We start from the raw sequence: 24,682 nt of genomic DNA, 5'->3' as shown, positions 1-24,682 counted from the left end.
TCTGTCCACATAGTGGCAACACGAAGACCGTTTGATATAAAGTGTCAATTTTAATTTCCGGTTTGATTGTGGACCACTTTAAATCGACACAAAAATAACTGTCATTTTGTATGGCACACCTCTTCCAGTGTACATACTAAAAGTATGCCCATTTCAGTGCTTATTATTAGTAAATGAAAATACATTTTGTGACCCCGACTGGTCATTTCTAAAAAGTAGGAACTTCTCAATTCGGCGCGCATTTAGTTACACTATAAGGTGGATGTTCAAAAGCTTAATTTTGCGGACTATTGCAACTAATAACCATTGATAGATTTAATAATGTAATAATAAGTTTTTTTTTTTATTTCAGTCATATTACAGTCCATAGATGTGTTAGTTACACTATTTTACTTAAGTCTGTATTAAGCCTAGGATTTTAGGAACTAAAATCCAATAAGAAAAAACCTAATTATATTATATAGACCAACAGTTAAGTGTAAGTTAGTACAAACTCTAAATTTAACAGTTCCGTTCCGCGATTTCGGTCCGATGTAAGTAGTTAGTTTTTGTTGGTTATATAAAATTTAGTTTAACTTTTATATTAACCGTACGGCATCACAACAAAAACTTTTACACCTTTTTAACCGTGTTACTTATAAGTACGTACCTAATCGTTTTCGTAACGTTTGCGTGTTAAAATTTCTTCGCTTAGAAGTTGCGAAGAGCACGCGCAAAATAAAAAGTCGTAGCAATTCGGCCACATGCACGAATCATGCCGTGCTCAAAGAGATATTATGCGATGTAATTTTCATTTATATTACTTTTGTGTTGAGTTCTTGGGGATGTGCCACTGGGAATAAAGCAGAAAATAATCATAACCATAATTTATTGATTACAAATACACGTTTTACAGTAGATGGTATATACGTTTTCAGGTCACAGTGTATTTACCATTATAATGGTGTGCAATAGGTAGTATTTACAATATATTTTTTTTTATTCACTATAGGTACCTAAGCGCTTGACCACAATCACACCTGATGGAAAGTGATGATGTGGTCTAAGATGGGACGCGTTTACCTAGAAGGTGCCTATTCAATCTTGTTTTAAAGATACCCGGATTGTAATTGGTAGGAAACACAGATCGCGGAAGAGTATTCCAAACCTTAGGCCATGCGTATGAGGAATGAAGACGCAAAACGTTTCGTGCGTGTAGATGGAATGTCGACGACATAAGGATGGATAATTAAATGGATGATGTATTAAGTGGTCCCATGATTCTGTGCGACAGGTTGTGATTTTCCGAGCAAAACGCCTGTATTTTCTTCTCCGGGCTGTAAGCTTTCTCTGTGTCAAATTTCGTCAAAATCGGTTAAACGGATGGGCTGTGAAAAGCTAGCAGACATACATATTTTCTATAATATCTATAGACATACATATTTTATATAATAGCTATAATATTTTTTAGGGCAGGAAGCTACTATTACTAGCACTTTCTATTGATAGTTTTTGTTATTGTAAACTTTATAATGAAATCAATACATTAAAATAAAACTATTAGTTTAGTTCTAGCATTTTAGACTTCGAAACAATTGTATATCCTAAATCACTAGAAGTAAATCATTTTTACAGCACTGGGGTGACCATGATTTTTTAAATATCCAATTTTTGATTTAAAGATGAAGTACTTAAAGATTTTATATAAACCTGTGAGGGTGATACTGCCATTGGCGCAATTAAAATCCCATAACTACTACTAAGCCTACTTTGTCGTATTAGTTTACAAATTGCGAAAAACCAAATTAAATTTGAATTTCGCTGGCAGACCCGTCTCAATCTTCAAAACTACTTAGTAGGTACCATATATTGAACTTAAATGACCTAGATACATTATTGTGTGTTTTGTGTTGGGTTTTAGTAATTTTTTGTTATTTCTTGAGTGTTTCAGTTGGGTTTTACTTCTGAACGTACGTTGTTTAAATCGAAAATCATGGCTACTTTTAATTTACTAGTGCGTATCGGATTGCATGCGCCCATATAGATCGTTATTTCTATTTGACGCACCCATTGTTTATATTGACCAATTTTGAATTAGCCTCTATTTCTTTAGCCATAAGACATATTTTATCTACGCTGAAAAGTTCATTTTATTGCAAACCAGACTTTATAATAATCAAAATAAGGTACATTTTTGGTTGTAGCAATATTTAGCATTTTATGGTAAGGATCGTTGCGTCTGCGTCAAGCCCTTGTAAGTTATATTATGTAATCACACTGGAACGGACAAATACAAGCACGCTGGAAGAGCCTTACGAAATGACAGTTAATTTTTGTGCGGATTCGAAACGCCCCACCGTACCGGGAATTTAACACTTTGCCTCAAACATGTGTAATATAAATAACTATAAGACTGCCTAGAATAAGACTTCAGAGATGATAATACTATGCAGAATTTTATTTTTGCGCAACCTTCGACTGATGTCATATTAATTGAGCCCCTCGCTCCCTAAAGACCCATTGTTCTAATGCAATGTGCGGATATGAAACGCCTGGCGTCTTTGTGATGGCTGGTTCACATTATTCCAGTACTGTTCCAGTCCAGTGCTTCCATCCATCCATCAGCTTCTATGCACTTATTGCTGTAAACAGATCTTTTGGCAGGGGTGTATTTTAAGGTTTGGCGCCCTGGACTAGTAAGGTTTATCGCCCTGGGCTAGTAAAGTTTGCATTAACTTGAACATTCGATATTATTTTTATTGAAAGTCATTTAAAGTCCACACACGCTCTACAGACACTCCATAGACGCGCAAAACATGCGCAACACGCGCACAATACACGCGACACACGCGAACAACACACGCGCAACACACGCGCCATACACTCGCCACACGCACACACCACCACCACACACGCGCCGTTGATGACGCTCATTGTGAAAAGCCACAGAGAATAATTTTATTTGAGAGGTCTGTGTGAAAGGCCTGTGCATAACAGTGGATTTCCATATGCTGAGATTATGATGAGGAAGACAGTTGACATCACACTAATATTATAAAGGCGAAAGTTTGTGTGTATGTATGTATGTGTGTATGTTTGTAACTCTTCCACGCAAAAACTACTGGACAGATTTGGCTGAAATTTGGAATGGAGATAGATAATATCCTGGATTAGCACATAGGCTACTTTTTATCCCAGAAAATCAAACAGTTCCCACGGGATTTCGAAAAACCTAAATCCACGCAGGAGAAGTCGCAGGCATCGGCTAGTCATAAAATATTTGTCCACTAGAATAATGTAAACCAGTCATAACGGTTATAACATTCTCATTCACATAAAGAGATATTGCACGTGATGTTTATTTGAATATTATCATTGAATTGCATTGCATTTTCAATCCTATGTCAAAACACTTAGAGTTTAAAATAAATTGTGAATTTCCAAGTAGAACTTGAATATCTCCAGTGCAAGTGGTATCTTCGGGGAGGCATTGTTACAGTTTCTGAAGCGCCAGGGTGACGCCGCTGACGTCGTTAATTAAAACGCCTAGCATAACGTTCATTTCGTCACATTAAATTTGCTGTCATAAATTTTAATTTGCATAAGATTGTTTATATTCTCGAATATATACTCGAATGGCGGCACCGAAAAATAGGACGCAAAGGAACAGGGAAGGAAAATAAAAATCAAATGTGAAAAATTATTATTAATGTATCACAAGTTTTATTTCAACAATAAAAACAGAACAAAGTATACAATGAAGAAGATGACAAGATAGACAGAATAATCAAGGCTTCGATCCTGTACTACAATGATCAAAGGAATTATTAGACAATATACGTATGGAACAGAGTAGTTCTGTATGTTAGAAACCTTTAAGAAAATAAATTTATATTTATGAGATTGAACACAAGATTATTTGAACACATCATTTTACTACAAAATGTACAAAACATCACTGGTTAGGATTTTAGGAACTTCAGGCGTTCTTATAATATTTACGAGTATCAAAGGCTGTCTTCAATTTGATGCTATGTATGCACTTTTTATCATTTTTCAAATATGAAGAACCTGCTCAGTGGGTGACTTATTATTTATTTCTGCCGTCATGTACTGGTACATCAGCGAACTAAGAATATGGTCAACTGTTTAGTCAGGGGGATGTATGAGAGTCTTAATAATGAGACTAGGTACAGTCAACCATATTCATAGACACAGCCATCTTCCCCACCCACGGACTTAAAGTCCTAGTTTGTGTTCCCCCACTGTCATCCAGAATCCAGAAGCGTTTTTACCTGACGCTAACAGTGCTTCAATTTGAAGGCAGCCAAAGGGCCTATCCCATATTCACTGGCAAGTTTTCTTGCAGAAATCGCTGTTACCTATTGTCATGTCAATATCAATCTCTGCAAGATATACAAAACTTGCAGAAGTTGGGTTAGCTGTAAGTATTCACACAATGCAAAAATGCAAGAAATTGCGAAGTTACTTGCCAATGGACATTGGTCAAAGAATGTACAACTGTCAATTAGACGCTCACACATAGAAATGTCTATCTGTAACTTTCAAAGTCCTATAAGCACCGTGGGCCCCTTCTTCTGGATCCTCTTTCTTATAAAGGGACCTGCAAGAGTTTGTGCGTGGGAGCATGTCGTAAGACCCGTTTGTGTTGTAGAGGTTCCGTACAGCGCTCTTGTGTCGCGTGCGTTGCTTGATCTGTGGTATCAGTTCTGTTTGGTAGAACTTCCGGTTTTCCATCTGCAGCCATTTTGAGTTGAGTAAGAGTTTCTTTGTCCATTCATCTGTAAAATGTTTCAAAATTATTAATTTTACCAAGACAATGCTGGAGTTTTACGATTTTCTCGATGCACGAATAAAGCACTAGGTATAAACGAACCATTTATAAAATGGAAAGCAGCATACTTGGATTAAAACTAGCAGATCGCGTTAGGAATTCTGCTATATACGTTCCAAAGCGAGGGTAGCCGATGTTGACTTTCATCATCATCATCATCAGCCTGTAGACGTCCACTGCTGGGCATAGGCCTTCCCTAAAGAGCGCCACCACACCCGGTCCTCAGCCTTCCTCATCCAGCCACTTCCCGCCAGCCGCTTTATATCGTCGGTCCATCGTGATGGAGAGCGTCCCACACTACGCTGCTTAAACGCGGTCTCCACTCAAAGCCTTTCCGACTCCAACGGTTTGTTGTCAAAAAACATTCAAAATTTAATTCCAAAACATAGTTTCGTTTATAGTTTCTGTCTTTTGTATAGGATTACGTAACAGAGAGAGCCCTTTACTTACTTCTTTCCGAGGATAGAGTATAAATAATTTATGGCTCAAAAAAATTTAAAGGTGTATTGAAAGTAACTTGTGATTCTATATTTCAGTTAACTGTATAGCTTTACTCGTACCATTGAGATCCTTCATAGCCCCAGCTTTCCCACCGTACTCATACGGCAGGCCCTCGATAGGGAAGTGGTCGACCGCCATAGCATTGTTGATCTGCTCTCCGTTGGTATGCAGGTGCACGATCTTGCGTCGCCATGGATACAGGCCGATGTGCAAGAGAAGCAGTGACATGGTCTTCAGGCGGTGTGTGTTGATTATGTGCACTTCTGAGAACCGGACTGGGTAGACTGACTGAAAAATTCATACTTTTCATTAATACCCGAGTACGGAACCCTCGGTACGCGAGTCTGACTCGCACTTCGCTGGTTTTTTTTATTTCCATGGTAACTATTTGAAATTCGCCATCTTGGTTTTTATAAGTAGTATAGTATAACTTTCTACCTATCAGGTACGATTCGAAGGTACAGCCCGCTGATGCTGACGCTAGAGGAGGCTTAGTAATAGGGCCCCGTTGGTATCCTTCGGGTACGGATTGCGGGACCCTAATAAACCAGTCACGTGCGAGTGGGGCTTACACAGGAAGGGTTCCGCGCCATCGTACAAAATGGGTAAACTTTTTTTTATATAGAACACTGCGAGTTAATGTTAACGGACTGCGCCATCTACATGTGATTTAATAAATTATTATTTCGTGAACACATTTTAATTATTTTTTGTGATGTAACCACGTAAATTCACGGTTTTCGAATTTTTTCTTTACTTGTGCTATAAGACCTACGAGTACCTAACTGCCAAATTTCACGATTCTAGGTTAACGAGAAGTATCTACTCTATAGGTTTTCTTGACAGATACGACGGACAATGGACAGACGGACAGACAGACAACAAAGTGATCCTATAAAGGTTCCTTTTTTCCTTTTGAGGTACGGAACCCTAAAAATGGTCAAGTGCCCTAAAAATGGCAAGACAAGCTTAAGGTAAGGTTATTTAAATAAAACACTATTATGTTTAAATAACTGAAAAGTGAAATGGACGTCCAGTTAAACTAAGAACAATGAAGAAATTTTATTCCATTCACGAAAGAGAAAAAGAGACCGCTAGCAAAATTATACAGTATGAAAAAGTTAATTTACGCCGTTGAATTTAAAACTTTTCAAGCTAAACTTTAAATGACTTTCCTGTCGCGAGCATTTAAAGTCATTAAGTCCCATCTCGGTTTTCTAAAGAATAATTCAAGACATTTTAATTTGAAATTAGTTTTTATTGCTAGGTAAATTGGTTTTTATAATTTAGCGGTTCCACCCAATGATGTCCAAATATTATGTGCTCAGATTTAGATTTTGTATGCAAAAATTAAGACACCTGCAAATAATGTTGTAGCAAATATGTGTACAAAATACTATTTGAATAATTGCTCGCGATGAATTAAAGGAGCTAATTGCTAGTATTATTATTGTAGGAGTTGGAAAGCAGTCTTATAAAGAGAGTAGACTTAAGGCCACTTTTTTATTATTACCTTCATACACCATACGAAGTCTTTCCAGTAGGAGCCTCTAAAGTGGTTCTTAAGATGAGAAGGTTGTAAGTCGCAAACATCTATGAAGACAACTTCTTCACCGGGCGTTGGGTCTTCACGTAATCTTTAAGAAAGTAAATAGAAAATATATTATGTGGCTTTTTCTACTAAAGATTTGTAAGGATGATAAGACAGAGTTGTATTAGTCACCCACCAAACACACAGACTCAACTAAAGCAGGTGTCCCACCGCCGACGAGGAAGCGACTAGCTATAAACCATTTTCTAGCTCAAGAAACGTATATTCAGTGTATGATTCCGTATCAATCAAGGAGATAATATTAATAGTTGATCGCGGATTGTGTACCTAGTACCTACACAGCCGGCGAGAACTCTCTTTTCACTAGTTTATCGCAGCGGCAAAAGTTATCAAAGAAAAACTGGCTCAGCGACGCTCTCTTGGTAGGCAAAACACTCTCATTCACGGAATTAATTCACGTATGATGGCTGATTACTCGCCCATCGCGCTCGCACACTCGTTCATAGTTCAGCGAGAAAACTCCCCTAACTACACACTGGCTTTTCGTTACTTACCAATTCGTTTTTAATTATTATTAGCTCAACTCATTTTCGCTTATCGTCGGCGGTCAGACAACTGCCTAAAATTCGCTTCAAGTTTTGTAATTTAGCCAGAGCCTTATAGCTCATCTCATATACCTACTGGTAGAGTAGTATAAAAACATTTAAGCCACATATAAATTATTATACTTACCTACTTCGAACTAAGGAAAATTGATTTCATCAAAACTCATTTTCCAAATTTTAATATTTAATATTATAAAGCGTAAAAACTTTACAACACAATCGACGCATTAGACTTAATTTAACTCGGCGAAGTCAAACTTTTAATAGTCAAAGTTTAAGAGTCTTTGAACACGTAGCCATAAAAGCAGAGTGCTTTTAAAATGATCCTTAGAAGTTGGAACTTTTAACCAGATGAACAACTTGCAAGAGAAATATAACTTTTCCTCATTTAAATTCTAGATTGCTTAACATGCAGAAACTTTATGCACTTCATCTCTACTTTCTACTAAATAAAATAGGTAAATACTTAAAATAGTAATTTATTCTACTAAAATTAAGTTACGTACATTTTTTTACAGTTAGTAATTGCATGCAACATTCTTATACATTTAAAATGATATTTATTTAGATAGTCATAATTGTATAGAAGCAGCTGTTACTTTGCGGAAGTCCATGATATACAAAGAATCAAAAGCTTAATTTGCTATAATCCGCTAATAAAAGCAAATCTGTATGGTACAATATGCAGCATGCGACATGCACCACCCGTCCTCCTACTGCTAAATATGCAGGAAAAGCAAGCCTCAAGCAAGCCTCAAGCATTACCACGCAACACCACACAAATCCACCTGCAGAACACACTCAACGCACGTTTCGCTCCGACACCGGAGCATCCTTAGGAGTTGTACATTTTTTTTAATTATGCGTCGTAAGGGTTATGCTCCTTAATTATGATTAACACCTTTATTATTTAAATCAAAAATTAACGAAAGTAAAAGAAAAAAGAAAGTATAAGATATCTCTACAAGTGACTCTTGGCCGCGGGCGAAGTTGTAAAAGAATCTGGCCTGCGGTTCCGTGTGGTGTGTGGTATGTGGTTGATGAATCTGTCAGTGGTTTACCTTATATCCAATATCATGAGCCATCTAGAGAGGAAGGCTCTCGCACACAGAGGCCGGTCTAACGCCGTGGGCGCTGGAAGGCGGACCAGTGTCATGCGCCGTCCACCCACGCTTCTCGAACGTAGTGGTACTATGTAACTGAAGCCAAATATTATTATGGATTATGGCACAATAAACATATTTAAACATATCACCCACTTAATGTTGAAGAAAAACTACTAAAATGGCAATCACACTAATATTATAAAGGCGAAAGTTTGTATTGTGTGTGTGTGTGTGTGTATGTTTGTTACTCCTTCACGCTAAAACTACTAGATGGATCGGGCTGAAATTTAGAATGAAGATAGATAATACCCTGGATTAGCACATGGGCTACTTTTTATCCAGGAAAATCAAAGAGTTCCCACGGGATTTTTAAAAACTACATCCACGCGAACGAAGTCGCGGGCGTCAGCTAGTTACAAGATAAAGTTGAATCGTCTCTTAATAAACGCTGAAATATTTTAGTAAAATTGTTTTTCTGTCACTTGGTATATTTTAATGTTGTAGTAGATTTAAATATGAACTCAAAATTTTCATCTCTTTCATTTGACATCCCACTCAATACAAAAGCAGAAATTTTTTTTGGACACCTCTACTTTTTTTGATGTAACAACCGTTAGGTCATTTTTTAATAAAATATAGCCTATCACCCGGGCCTTTACAAGGAATCAATTGACACCTCACTCATCAAAATCGGCCTAGTAGTTTAGGCGCTACTTACGGTGGAAAACACACAGAATCTGGATACAAACATACATACAATATACATACATAGACTGCTAAAATCATAACCCTTTCTTTTGGCTTTGCAGCAGTCGGGTAAAAATGGATAATGAATTATTACACTCACGCATCTTGACAGCTAGACAAAATATCTTCATCGTCCGGATAACTCTTATGCCACAACTCCGTCAAACCGCTTGAACCTCGCGCTGCGTAATACTTCCTGGCTCTCTTGGCGGCTTCTGCCACATCACCCCCGCAGGTGGCAGGGAATAAGTTGAGGGTCTGAATTTCTTCCATTGAAGCCTCTCGGTCCAGGTTGTCGCGGGCCCATCGTTCACCAAACGACGCTGCCGGAGACATCCTTAAACTGCAACATGTAAAAGTTTTCCAATGAGGTAAGCTTCAATAGGTCAGTGGTTAAAGAAGCGGATTGAAATCCAAAAGATCGGCGGTTCAATCCCCACCCATTGCCCTATCGTAATGGTCGTTCCTACTCCTACCACAAGCTTTACGCTTAGTTTGAGGGGAAAGAAGAACATTTAGTCATGATTAACATGGCTAATATTTAAAAAAAAAAAAAAAAAAGAATATTAGCCATGTTAATCATGACTAATATTCCCCTTTCCCCTCCAACTAAGCGCAAAGCTGTGTTAGGAGTAGGTACGACAATAGTGCAACGGGTGGGGTTTGAACCGCCGACCTTTTTTAGAGTTCAGTCGGCTCCTAACCCTGTTGAGCTATTGAGGCTTAATATTCTTATTATTTTTTTAAACTAGCTAATAGAGCACTACTCTACTGGAAAAGAAGTGCCACAAAGCAATTCGGCGTCCCTGTATGATGCCGTATAGAAACCGAATAGAAAATGCTAACTCATTCCAGATTTGAATATAGAACACAGAAAACGGCTGGCTATTTACTTGTCACTGACAAAAGAAACCGATATTTCAGTATAAAAACTGATAATGTCATGATGAAAAAGTGTTCTAAGAAATGGCAAGGCCATTCCTTCTTTACTTGACCATCGAAGCACAAGCCGGTAAGTGCCTTGAATATACGTACTGAATACGTAAGAAATAAGTTTACCCATTTCTTTTGGTACCCTGCCAAGGTGCAGAATTTTACCTTTTAGAGTACTTACACCGTCCTTGATATTTTTATTTTACGTGTGCTTTCTAGATAAGTGTGAGAATTCCAGCTTTTAAGTAGAAAAGAGTTTCTTTCTAAGCTTAATCATATAACTAGCCCGTGACTTCGTTCACGTGCATTTAGGTTATTTAAAAATCGCAAGGGAGCTCTAATAGACAGACAGATAAACAGATAGACTTCCAATTTTACCGCTAGCTATAATAGGTAAAAGGCTAATAAGGCTAGCTAAAATGCTGGGCAGGCGCGCTCCACCTTAGGTTACATCTTGTTTGATGTGATTGCAGTCAAGCGCAAGCCTATATAGTTAAACAAGTTTATAGCACAGAACACCCCTGTGGTTTATAGACATAAGCTAGTCTAACTATATAGCGTCTTCGTGCGTGTCGACTACACAAACGAACCCCTATTGTATCCCCTTAGAGGTTGAATTTTCAAAAATCCTGTGTTAGCGGATATCTACGTCATAATTGATACCTGCATGCCCAGCCCGATCCGTAGTAGTTTAAGCTGTGCATTGATATAGATCAGTCAGTCAGTCAGATTTTCCTTGAATAGATAGGTATAAAAAAAAACAGATTGCTTTTAAGTTTCCGTCGCGCATTGTGTTTGTTCCAAGCTTCACAACTTAGCACTTAAGCAAACAAATCAATGTCGGAAACACCATACAATATTCATTGCTGATATTTTCCGGTACATTTTCGCTGAACAATATTTCGCGTAGTAAAATCTTTTTCATGTTCGCTGTGCTAATGGAATCTAGAAGTGGAGCGTTTGGTCCAAGTTGCAGTCTTACATGAGCGGTTTTGTCATGGACGTTTTGTTTTTTAAATTTCTGTCATAAAAAGTCAAGATAATATGATTTCGTGGGTGTTTTTAAACAGTTTGATTTAGTTTGACTTTTACATCTATAAGTTTCCATTAAATAATGAAGTATTTCTTTTATAACCCCCGACCCAAAAAGAGGGGTGTTATGAGTTTGACGTGTGTATCTGCGTATCTGTCTGTGGCATCGTAGCTCCTAAACTAACGAACCGACTTCAATTTAGGTTTTTTTCGTTTGAAACGTGGCTTGATCGAGAGTGTTCTTAGCTAATCCAAGAAAATCGGTTCAGCCATTTGAAAGTTATCAGCTCTTTTCTAGTTACTGTAACCTTCACTTGTTGGTTCCTTATAAATTTTTAATTTACACTTGTAATAATCCAACTAAGTAGGTAACTGGCTTATTTTTTGTGAGAAGACCACCTGTTGCACGCTTTTTTGTTTAGTTAGGTGTTATGAGTTTGTAAATGTATAAATAATAATTCTTTGTACATTTAGTAAGAGGTTCACTGACATAAACATCCATTTTTGACAAAATGGAAAAGCAAAATTCGACAGGATCGGTTTATAGCCGGATCCCACAAAAAGGATGCTCGTATAAACGCTGGCATTGAAATACGTCCACAACTAAACAGTGTCCTGCAAAAAGCGTTTATGCATGTAACAGGATATTGCCATTAGAAAGAGCCCTATGTGCAAGGCAATGGATGTACTTAATCACACTAATATTATAAAGGCGAAAGTTTGTATGTGTGTGTGTGTGTGTGTGTGTATGTTTGTTACTCCTTCACGCAAAAACTACTGGACGGATTTGGCTGAAATTCGGAATAGAGATAGATAATATCCTTGATTAGCACATAGGCCACTTTTTATCCCGGAAAACCAAATGGTTCCCACGGGATTTCGAAAAACCTAAATCCACGCGGACGAAGTCGCGGGCGTCAGCTAGTAATACCTAATTCTTTAACCCTATCGGTAAGTTTCTAATCAAAAATCTAAAATTCCACACCAACGATTTTAATTTCACAAGGTTTCTGCTTGGAGCTCTAGCTGTAGATATGGACTAACTTGAGCTTTATAACAATCACACTAATATTATAAAGGCGAAAGTTTGTGTGTATGTGTATGCTTGTTACTCCTTCACGCAAGAACTACCAGACGGATTGGGCTGAAATTTAGAATGGAGATAGATTATACCCTGGATTAGCACATAGGCTACTTTTTATCCCGGAAAATCAAAGAGTTCCTGTGGGATTTTTAAAAAATCTACATCCACGCGAACGAAGTCGCAGGCATCAGCTAGTTTCTTTTATAAAGCTCAAGTTATAGTCCTTTTTTTTTTGTTGAAAGGTTTCAGTGTTACAGGATACTTTTATGTTACGTCAGTATTGACTATTGAAACACGTCTACAACTAAACAGGATCCTGCAAAAATCGTTCCTGCACAAAACAGGATATCGCCGTGGGAACCGTCGAAAATAACACAGACGGGTAATGTCAAGGCATCGAAGTGATCTCTATTTTCTACATTAGAGAGGTAATACCAAATACTTCGTGGTATTTGAATCGCATTGTTACCTAGACCGACGCACCACATTCCATTTAATCGAATATTCGTGATTTTAACCTATGCACACGTCATGCCTGGATTAGATAGTAAGAAATATTTTCAAGGCCTGTGACTAACTTAAGTTGGTTGTCTAAAATTTTTGTAATATACCCGGCCGAAAAGATTTCAAACTCTCCGTCACTTACTCCAGACAACCGTAGTTCCAATTTCATTTGAATACTAAGCAACCACAGTCCATGAAATTTTGCAGACATATTCTAGAAACTAATATCTGTGCCTGTGGTGTTTTAGATTTTTCTAAAAATATGTAGTTTTAAAATTACAGGGGCTCAAAGATTTGTATCTGAATTTTTAAGACCGCGTAACTTTGAATTATTGACCGCGTATTTTAACAGAAATCTGGAAAACCACAGGCATAGATATTAGTTTCTAGAATATGCCTGCCAAATTTCATGGACTTTGGTTGCTTAATATTCAAATGAAATTGGAACTACGTTTGTATGAAGCGAGTGACGGAGAGACCCCTCTTAAGTTCTGACATCAGTAATTTTTTGGCGGTCTTAACATGAAGCCTGTAACGAAGCGGTACATGATTCTAGTATTTTTATATTATTTTATCTATTTATTATTATAAATCGTATTTTTTTTATGTTATTAAGTTGAGAATCGAGAGACGTGTCATTTCGGCTAGTCAGGAATAAAAGAAACCCCAACAGAAACTCTTAAAGAAATATTTAAATAAAGATTCCGACGAATTGAAGTATTTTTCTAAGTCGGTTAAAAAGTAACTACATGGTATCCATAACAACCCATCACTTACTTCTCTTTTACAGGGGATTTTGGATTTTTGTAAAAGGTAATATGTATATATGTAGATATAATAAGTTAACGTTAACAATGTGCGTACCTATGTATTACAAATTTGATACTACTATTGTGACTTAAGTTACTGCTTTAGATGACATCCAGTCATCCAAGATTGGCAAATCAACACTATTAAAGTGAGTAGGTAATACAAAACAATAACGAAGCGGTAAATGTACCTACGTGTCTACTTCCCTTGACATTAAAGTATAAGTACATTTTCGTTATAGATCACGATTGATTTGAAAATACCAAATTAGATTGTTGACATCATGGTAATAGAATTGAATAAGGAGACATTAAACTTATAAGGACACACACAATTTAATTGTTTATGTAACAAATTAATACTTATTAAGAACAAGTTTAGCTTAGCTATTTGCGTATCACAAACCAAGCAGTGCCTACGCACAGCAAAGGCGTTACGCAGTTACTTTGTATTCCCATGGTTCAGTCTAAAGGTTAAATCGACCAAAAGTTAAAAGTTAAGTTAACTGCTGCAACCCAACATGTGGTATTTAGTTTAAACGTTAAACTTGTCTTAACCGCGTAAGTGCAACTAGGCCTAAAAAGTCTATATTGTACTGAAGATACACCGACATTAAACCCGACCCAAAAAGAGGGGTGTTATAAGTTCGACGTGTGTATCTGTGTATCTGTCTGTGACTCGTAGCTCCTAAACTAATGAACTGATTTTAATTTAGTTTTTTTTTTTGTTTGAAAGGTGGCTTGATCGAGAGTGTTTTAGCTATAATCTAAGAAAATCGGTTCAGCCGTTTGAAAGTTATCAGCTCTTTTCTAGTTACTGTAACCTTCACTTGTCGGGGGTGTTATAAATTATTAATTTACACTTGTACATTTAGACTAGGATTGGAAATCGGCCTTGAAATAGATTAGCTGGATGAGAAGTCGCGTGTAAAAGCGAGTATTTCATTATACAATGAAAAGTATACATTCTAGACATGCGGGCGACCCTGGTGGCGACTTGTGGCTACGCCTCCTCGCGTTTGGAATGACAGGGTCACTGCAACTTTATGCATGAACTGCACTGTCATCCTTACTTATCCATATTATTGTATTGAGGTTCTTCCAAACATTATTTTGGAGAGTGTGCCCAAGAACTTTTTGACCTGGTTCCTCCTTCACCTGTCTACCATCGTCAAGATCTGTATCCGTACATAGTTCAAATTCCACGGATACGTACCTACGAAGCGATTTGCTTTCTCGTTTATTGATTTGGAACGCCCTTTCGGCGTCAGTTTTCTCCTCCATTTTTAATATGGGTGCCTTTATGGATTACTTTTTACGAACGGACGGACGGACGGACGGACAGACAGACAGACAGATAGACAGACAGACAGACGATATGAATAACTGGTAAGAATTTAAGAATGGTAGTGATTATAGTGCCTTCATATCCAAGAGCATGATATCGTACTAAGAAAATTCAGGTAGAAAAGGCATCTGTTTGATAGAGCTATTAACTTAGAACTTAGCTTAGAGTTAACCTTAATAAAGCGCATACTGTACCTAGTCTAGGCATAATAATATATTGATTTTATAATAATTATGATCTTTAAATCCTGCACACGTGAACATTGATAACTGATCTCCTTCAGAAATTCGAAGTCAGCGATATATGGAGTGTTTGATGTATTTTTGAGGGATAAAATTAGCAGCAAAGAAGACAACGTGGAAGACAGGTAGGTACATATTTCATACATTTTAGTTGCCCCGATATTGTATCGGCGTCCGATACCGATAACGGATCGGATGATATGGAACCGCTCTTAGAATGATTATGTCCTGCTGTGGAATCATACAGGCTAATGAATGAATGGATAGTTAAAACTATTTTAAACATTTACGAGCCAAACAGGAAAAAGCCAGGAGCTCAGCTCAAATGTGCCAATTACCTATACAGCAAACGGTTGGGACACAATAATTAATTATACTTATGAAAGAGGTCAGACGTCTATTGCTTGGGCTAAGAGCTTAATGAAGGTTAATTTAATAAACAGATCTCGGGGAGGGAAACGCGCAAACGATTTAATCTCTCATATTACTAATTTTACTTCTCAATTCTTGCGCCATCCCGCGCTCTGGTCAGTTAAATCCTTTCAAAAATGGTTGCCTGTAAGAAATTGCTTCAGCAATAAGGCCGCCCTTGCACTCTTTGTATAGTTTCTTAAGTATCAATGTACTGTTTTCCTGTAATGTGTGTGTACAATAAAGACTTCTGAATGAATAAATAAAATAATAATTATTTATTGAACTTAGGAGGAGTTTTAAGAGAAATTAAGCCCTAAAGACACGTAGTTTGGTAATAATAACTAATCAGACAGGTAAAGTCGCGTTCTAGAAATCAAAATTCTGTGACATGCCAAATTTCTATACAAATGTGTACCGTACCTACTTTTCAAGATTAAATGGACTCAAAGATTTACATACAAATCTTTAGCCCTTGCATTAAACTGTTAAACTACACATTTTTACGTAAATGTAACAAATAATAAATACAGATATTTCTTGCTAGAACGCATCTATAAAGATTTACATACAAATTTTTGAGCCTGTATAGCTTTGAAACTACTCATTTTTATGGAAACCTGACAAAGCAAAAGCACAGGCACTTGTTTCTATAACGTATGTACAAAATTTCATTGACTTTGAATAATTTTATTATTTAAAAAAATTAATCAAATGAGAACCAAACTACTTTTGTATGGAAATCGCTGGGAAGTGCGCTAGGGCAACTTCTTTTATGTAATATTTCTATGAGAATTATATAGAAATCTAATTCCACGTAAACGGAGGTACTTACGAGGAAAAGCTAGTCTATAATATTTTGGTTAGCATCCAAAACATTTTGTAATTTTGGCCGAAACTACCATAATAGTCTGTTAGGTGTGCAATAAATTTGGCCCCATCTAACACATAGTTAATCCATAGGTTGTAATTAATAGGCTGAGGAACAGAGAGGTGTCATTTACTAGAGATAGTGATGTCCCATAAAAACACATACACAATGTGAGTTATTATGGGACATCACCATGGGTCACGCAAAGTTTAAAGAAAGTTCTGAATATTTCTTTTTAGAGGAGGTTCTACCTACTATCTATTTACTCGCTATTTTCATAAAAATAGCGAGCATATAAGCAGCGGGTTACCTAGTATTAAGTAATTACCGCCACCTAAGGCCTAAGAACATTTGTTGCACCAAACAGACAACAAAACCTAGTGCAGAAGGTAGGAATCTCAATCTTGCTATGTAACCCATGTATGTATAAGTATCAAATAAAATTATTATTATTATTATTAAAAAAAAAAAAAAAAAACAAGTTGCCAATGTATTGCCGAATTTTCAAGAATTTGTTGAGCCTCCCCTTGAAAAACCCATACTCAAAATAAATGTAATGCAAACATTACCGAAACGAGTTGGTTCCACAGTTTGAATACTATAGAAATAACCTGCATGCAATTATAAGAGGTCTGCATCTCTATGGTCAATAACTCAATGCTGAGAAGCTTATCGCTCCAGATTCAGGTCGCTGATATAATCTGTATCGTGATGCGCAATAAAGGGATTACTGAGCTAACTCTGTTTATTATGGATTTGTCCGAAATTGCCTGAAAATAGCTCGTTCAAACTATGCGATGACCGCATGATGATGATGGCGTGATGACTTGTGATGAAAAGAACCAGCAAGAAACTCGGCGGTTGCTTTTTTAACCCCCGACCCAAAAAGAGGGGTGTTATAAGTTTGACGTGTGTATCTGTGTATCTCTCTGTGGCATCGTAGCGCCTAAACTAATGAACCGTTTTTAATTTAGTTTATTTTGTTTGAAAGGTGGCTTGATCGAGAGTGTTCTTAGCTATCATCCAAGAAAAGCGGTTCAGCCGTTTGAAAGTTATCAGCTTTTTTCTAGTTACAGTAACCTTCACTTGTCGGGGGTGTTATAAATTTTTAATTTACACTTGTTTCAAATATTCAATTTACGATACATAATATTGGTTCCATGTCTGGACAGACGACATCAAATGAGTCGCAGGCAGCCGCTGAATTCAGGCGACGCAATACCGTGGCGCGTGAAAATCTTTACAAGTTAAAGACGTAAGTATGTCCAGCAGATGACGTCCATCGATTGATGACGATAATGGTGATTGTTCCTATAAACGTGTAATAATAATTGCAATCCCGCGCATTGCTGGAGCGAGTCACATCCATGCTTTTTACATCTGTAATCTGGATGGTATATAGACAGGGGTTACGACCCTCAGCAATGAGGAATACAATGCAGAGAGAGCTTAATTAATAGTTAATAGCTGACGATAATGATGGTGATTGTTCCTATATAGGTACATGTAATAATAATTGCAATCCCGCGCATTGCTGGAGCGAGTCAAATCCACGGTTTTTTACATAATCTGTAATCTGGATGGTAGGTATTTGGGCAGGGGTTACGAGTTACGACCCTCAGTAATGAGAAATACGATTCAAAAAGAGATTAATTAATAGCATTGCCGGTAGTTATACTACAAACGATTGCCAATATATTACTACTCGATGCAGGAAATCGCCTTGCACGGCCGACCTTACTCGCCGATTGCTACTAGCCACGATACTTCCACCAGTTGCAACACCAAAACCGTACAGGTATAAATAATTGATTGATCGAATAAGTTTCACTGTTCCGTACCCGAAAACAAAGCCGCCTAATAAGCTTCCACTGTTTGTCCGTCCGTCTGTTTGTCTATCTGTTTGTCATGGGCTGTATCTCATGAACAATTAAGTAGTAGAAGAGAGTTGAAATTTTCACATATACATCCACATATTATATTATACGTATTTCACATAAAGGTACAAAACAAATACTAGCTGATGCCCGCGACTTCGTTCCCATGGATATAAGTAGGTTTTTAAAAATCCCGTGAAAATTCATTGGTTTTCCGGGATAAAAAGTAGCCTATGTGTTAATCCAGGGTATAATCTATCGCCATTCCATATTTCAGCCAAATCCGTGTAGCAGTTTTCGCGTGAAAGACTAACAAACATCCGTACCTCAAAAATCATACTATGTATTATTATAAAATTCAAGACGTGTGTTTAATTGTTGGAGTATGGACACCGCAACCGAGCAATGGATTGGCGTGATTTTTGCATGGACATAGAAGACCTGGAGAGTGACATAGGCTACTTTTATCCTAGAAATTCAAAGATTTCTCACGGGATTTCGCGGACGAAGTCACAGGCATCAGTTAGTAGAAAATAAAAGAAAATATTACTTACATATTATTTGACAAACAATGTTATTTTGTTAGGTAAACATTTTTTCTTTTTGCTTGTTGTCCGTTTTTCGTATTACATGTTATCATAATAGGAGGAGGAAAAATAATGAATTTGGTTCAATCATGTTTTTCAGTCGATCTTTCTACTTAATATTTAACTAAAAATAGCTACATTATCGTAGCAAATTTTTATGGGTCGTTCAAGCAAAGGAATTTTTGATGAAAGTCTTCCATATAAAGAGAGTGTGTCATAAACTTTATATCCCTAGAACCGGCGTTTATTATGATTTATGTATTACTACCTCATGCCCGTAACTTCACCCGCGTGGATTTAGGTTTTTAAAAATCTCGTGGGAACTCTGTGATTTTCCGGGATAAAAATCCAGATATTTTTAACTATATAAATAGCCATGTAAAAAAGTCAAGTTGACCCGTTGCTCGGTTGCGATATGATTGAAGGACAAACCAATGAACAAACAAACAACACACACTTTCACATTTTGATGGAAAGTTAAATTTGTAAATCACTAGACTAGATGATGCCCGCAACTTCATCCGTGTAAGTTTCGGTGTTTGAAAAACCCTCTTGGAACTCTTTGGTTTTCCGGTATAAAATGTAAGGTTATTTTTAAAAATTGATTTGAGTTGTCAAAAATAATATAAAATTATTAATTTATCTAATGCAGGTAGTTTGATAAAATCGATATTTCGCTCATTCGATGTCATACAATCTGTTGCTAGGAGGCCAACAAGATTGAACTTGCATAAATACGGGTGTTTTGAAGGTTTTAGTTCAGTCTCCTTCTGAGATTCGGAGCGATATCGCATATTTTCGGTTTTTGTTTTGTGAACTGGATAATTAGATGTTGTGATAGCAATCACGCTCTAATTAAATTATTTATTTTGGCATTAGTTTGTTTAGATTAAAACTCTCGGATAACCTTGCACATTAAACTTGTGTTTTTTTTGTGTTGGTTTTGGAGAGGACATTCCAATAATTCGATAAAAATATTTAAATAATACCTGCTTTTCTGAGTGACGCCAATAATTCAGAAGCGGGACGTGTCTCACGTTGTCTTAATTTCGCTTTGGTATCTTTTTGTAAACAACCCACATTTGATTAAAATTTTTATTGAGTTTGATTTGGTGATAAAATTTTTAGTTTTTTTTTAATAATTTAGTCTTTTGTGAATTGGAAAGTAATTTGCAATGAGTGGTTCAGATTTTGTATACATAGAATGAGAAGTTAGTCGTTTGGATTTATTGTTGACTTGATATTAAAACTGAGAGTTCGGCAGTTCAAGTGTAGGTTTTAATGATTTGACGGAGGGCAGGATAGCCCATGATTTGGATTTGACTTAGGGCAAGGAAGCCCGCGACTGACATGACAAGATTGATTAGAAACACGAGGACGTGTTAAATTCAGGACGGCCGAACTGTAAGGTTATTTTTAAAAATTGATTTGAGTTGTCAAAAATAATATAAAATTATTAATTTATCTAATGCAGGTAGTTTGATAAAATCGATATTTCGCTCATTCGATGTCATACAATCTGTTGCTAGGAGGCCAACAAGATTGAACTTGCATAAATACGGGTGTTTTGAAGGTTTTAGTTCAGTCTCCTTCTGAGATTCGGAGCGATATCGCATATTTTCGGTTTTTGTTTTGTGAACTGGATAATTAGATGTTGTGATAGCAATCACGCTCTAATTAAATTATTTATTTTGGCATTAGTTTGTTTAGATTAAAACTCTCGGATAACCTTGCACATTAAACTTGTGTTTTTTTTGTGTTGGTTTTGGAGAGGACATTCCAATAATTCGATAAAAATATTTAAATAATACCTGCTTTTCTGAGTGACGCCAATAAAAAAGTATCCTATGCCATACGCCTGGATGCAAGCTTCCGTCGAATTTCACGGTATTTTGCTCGGCACGTTCGTGTTTATCATCTTTGCTACAATTTAAATTGCTGTGATTGGCCGAGTTTATGGTATTCTTGCTGCGACAGTGAATTTTGGCCAGTAGCGAAATAATGTTAGCTAGTCAGAGATGATTTCAATAAGTCAACCTGGTTGACGTCCGTTTTCGATTACAGAGAACGTTTGTATGGAGTAAGTGACGAGTACTGACGAGGCAACGTTACGTTGAATACCTAGGTACTTTCCATCATGTAATATGAACGCACTCAAGCGCTGCAATTAGCAGCCTGAGTAAGGTTTAAATGGCTCCTTTATGGCAAGTTTTGGTTATTACACAAATGATAACCAAGGAGCAATTTCGTTCTCTGGCAACAATACACTAATTGAAGCTAAATATGGTACTAAAATTAACCATTCATGGGAGTTAATGACATCACATTTCAACGAGTAGGTAGGTACGAATAGATAACTTTGTATAATTCTTAATAATATTTTGATCGAGTATGCATCTTCAACTTGCAAGGAGTAGAAGTAACCTACTTACCTACATATTACGGCAATTACTCGTATGTAGTCTATTTGGCCAGGACTCAACAAAAGTCGACGAAAAAGGTATTTTTTTCTTATAGGTTAGAGCTGAAGATTGTAATCTATAACTAAATGAAAAATATATAATATATATAATTTTCGTTCGATCAATTAATGAAAAGCTTGAAAACATAGATAGCATCCTTCAATGATTTTTTTTTAATAGGCAAACGATGAAATTAAGCCGACATGCTGTCTTATTCTTTTGAAATAATAACAAAATAACCACACTGACACCACGTGAAAAGCCAGGGCGGGTCTTAAATGCGGTGGGGCCATTGTGGGGCGATGACGTAATTTCACTTTGAAAATATATATTTTGTCTATGCTAATTTCTATTTGACAAAGACTGACGACAAAATTGACGTAACCATGTGAATCTACGGATTGTCACGTTGAATCCCGTTATGTAGCACAATTTATTACAATTTTAGAGTCGTTGACATTTGCGAACCCATGAAACTTAACATGAACTCAACATTGTCTAACATACGAAATCAACCGTTAGAATTACTAATCTCAAAGTAAAGGTGATCGCATACCACTGCGGATGTTGAAAAGCCGCTAGCAGAGTGAACTAGAGTTAGGAAACTCTCGGTTTGATCCTGAATCCACAGCTGTCAAATATTAGCTACTTGAACACTGGATGGCCCATGCCACATACGTAGTCGTTTCATAGCCTACCTACATTTGACGCCTGCCAGTGATGCCTCGAGGTTTTGTCACAAGTTTCATAACTCTTGTGAATTGTGACGCTAGTACCTATGAGGCACATGTTTTATTAGGAGCTAAAACAGCGGTGGCATAGCCAAGTAGTTAACATTCCAGTCTCCTGTACGGGCCCGGAGTTAAATCCCGAGCAAGTATATCTAACTTTTAGAAGGCGCGTTTTAAGCTATTAAATTATCACTTGCTTTAACGGTGAAAACATCCTGGGGAAAACTGTATACGTGAGTCTTATTTATATTCTCAAAGTTGGTGAAATCTGCTCCTCCGTACTTGGCCAGCGTGGTGGACTAGACCCTAGTCATTCTGAGAGGAGATCCCTGTTGTGCCGTGGTCTGGGGATGGGTTAATGATGATGGCCAAAAATACATTGGACATGGTATAAAATAAACATGAGTTGCCATGTCAGCGCCAACCTCTAATTGGAATCAGAATTTCTTAGATTCAACCCGATTTGTCTGGTGGGAGGCTTCGGCCGTGGCTAGTTACGACCTTACCGGCAAAGCCGTGTTGCCAAGCGATTTAGCGTTCCGGTACGATGCCGTGTAGAAACCCAATGGGGTATGAGTTTAATAAAAAACTTCCATACCCCTTCCAAGTTAGCCCGCTTCCATCTTAGACTGCATCATCACTTACCACCAGGTGAGATTGCAGTCAAGGGCTAACTTGTATCTGAACAAAAAAAAAAACCAACGCGTTTTAATCTTGCTACTATTCACGGCTCTTGCGGATACAGTCGTAATATACGATTACCTTTAAAATACTAGTTAATATTTTTTCTTTGTAAAAAATCTTAATAGTGTTACGGTTAAAGAGTACGGGTTAAAAGCAAGGTTCGTAACTAACCTTGTTGCTCTATCGCCATAACTTTTACGTAATGGTTTAAAAGGAGAATGAATAAATAATGTCTCAAGTTTATAAAGAGAACCGGGACTTTTTAATAAAACCAAGCAGTTGAGGGTAAAATGTTCAAAAAGGAGTTGATTTAATGGGAGATGAATATTACTGTACATTCTCGTGAACCAATAATAGTTGGTAAAGAGTAAAGACTAAGTAGTGTTATGTACCAATGAAACGCATTTTCGCAGATCCAGGGGAAAACTTTTCATGTGGAAAACTGAAATAGGTTCTCTGCATTTTCAAACGATAAAGTGAATTTTTAATTTACCATTGTCGGAAAATGTTATTGATTTTTTAAAGAAAATCTTTTTTTCTTTGTTTACAAACGGTCTCAAATAATAATAATTATAATCTATATGTATTACTAATAAATATAATTGAAGTGCCGTGTCTATTTGAACGAGCTAATCTTCGGAACGGCTAAACCTATTTTGACGGGACTTTCACAGACAAGTAGAGGATTAACCAAGGAGTAACATAGGCTACTTTTTTAATCGACTTTGAAAATGAAGTTTTCCTACCTTTGTACACTGATATCTCCTAGATTTCTGAATTTTTTTTAATCATTGAGGGAACTTTGCGACATTGTTCCACAAAAAATTTATATTCCAACTCCTCAATCTTGATGCTGCAGGGGATTTGACCAATCCACGCGGGCGAAGCTGCGGGCATCGTCTAGTATTATAATATGTTACTATTACGTACATTATGTTTATAATATCATGCGAGTCTGCAACCGCCGGAAGCAGTTGACTTGAATACAAAATTTTATTACATGACAGATAGGTACTTACGTAGCGAAATAAAAATAATATGGTCCGCTCCTATTTTGTTTATGATGTAAATTGCGCTGAGTATATTGAAATTAAAACATAATCATAAAATATTTTTAAATAGTGAAATATCTCATATTTGTTGTAAAAATTATTCAGCGGTAAGTTATTTATGTTTTTTTTTGTTCTAAGTATGTATTGTTTAATAATTAATTAGTGTACTTATGTTGAAATTAAACGTTTTTTAATAAAAATAAATGAAAATTTGGGACTGTTCATGAAATCATATCTAGGTAGGTATATTTTCAATTTGTAAGCATTTTTATTTACCTATTCAATATTCTTTCATCCTTGAGATTAACATGTATCTTTTTTATAAGCTATCTTTTTATTTCAAATACATATTTTTAAGGTTTTTTCATGAAAATATTTCGAAAAATCAGTGTTTGAATCCGTTTTGTGGACTGAATAAAAAAAAAGTGTCTGTTAGATATGTACTAGATCGTACATTCTACACAACAAACAAAATCTTTAAAAAAGTTTATTTACTAACTAAATTCTAAAGTCACAAATTGTTTAGCTTACTTGCAAAAAAAAAAATACTATGACAAAACATAGAGTCGTAATAAAAAATAAAAAAAAACGCTCTACTTCTCAACTCTATCACTCCGAACAAAAAACATAACCTCAAAGTTTCGAACAAAAACATAACAACATACCACATTCACGGACTCTGCGTCTGCGCCTCACGTCACCTCACAACT

At 36.6% G+C, this 24,682-nt stretch overlaps 1 protein-coding gene and 2 long non-coding RNA genes across 3 annotated transcripts; 2 read left to right on the top strand and 1 right to left on the bottom strand.

The window, feature by feature from the left end:
- Positions 1-17,440, top strand: LOC123871000. Its single transcript, XR_006797190.1, has 3 exons — positions 1-60; positions 371-372; positions 17,430-17,440. It is a non-coding gene; the product is annotated as an uncharacterized LOC123871000 (long non-coding RNA).
- Positions 3,706-24,682, bottom strand: LOC123870998. Its single transcript, XM_045914515.1, has 6 exons — positions 24,638-24,682; positions 9,446-9,688; positions 8,554-8,691; positions 6,849-6,972; positions 5,395-5,623; positions 3,706-4,781 (listed from the first exon to the last, which is right to left on the bottom strand). Exons 1-6 carry the CDS (start codon positions 24,640-24,642, stop codon positions 4,516-4,518), a joined length of 1,005 nt encoding a protein of 334 aa, XP_045770471.1. The 5' UTR covers positions 24,643-24,682; the 3' UTR covers positions 3,706-4,515.
- Positions 7,086-15,349, top strand: LOC123870999. The gene is made up of 3 exons (XR_006797189.1): positions 7,086-7,146; positions 7,577-7,578; positions 15,339-15,349. It is a non-coding gene; the product is annotated as an uncharacterized LOC123870999 (long non-coding RNA).

The sequence above is a fragment of the Maniola jurtina genome, chromosome 13 (assembly GCF_905333055.1).
Source record: "Maniola jurtina chromosome 13, ilManJurt1.1, whole genome shotgun sequence".
NCBI lineage: Eukaryota > Metazoa > Arthropoda > Insecta > Lepidoptera > Nymphalidae > Maniola > Maniola jurtina.
This window is presented reverse-complemented; position numbering and strand designations above follow the sequence as displayed.

What these genes read in the sequence shown, in the direction of transcription:
- LOC123870998 (XM_045914515.1), bottom strand. An exon ending in TTGTCTAGCTGTCAAGATGC is followed by an intron (nt 8,692 to 9,445) that starts GTGAGTGTAATA and finishes ATTTGGCTTCAG; the next exon opens with TTACATAGTACCACTACGTT. An exon ending in CTCATGATATTGGATATAAG is followed by an intron (nt 6,973 to 8,553) that starts GTAAACCACTGA and finishes ACTTTCTTAAAG; the next exon opens with ATTACGTGAAGACCCAACGC.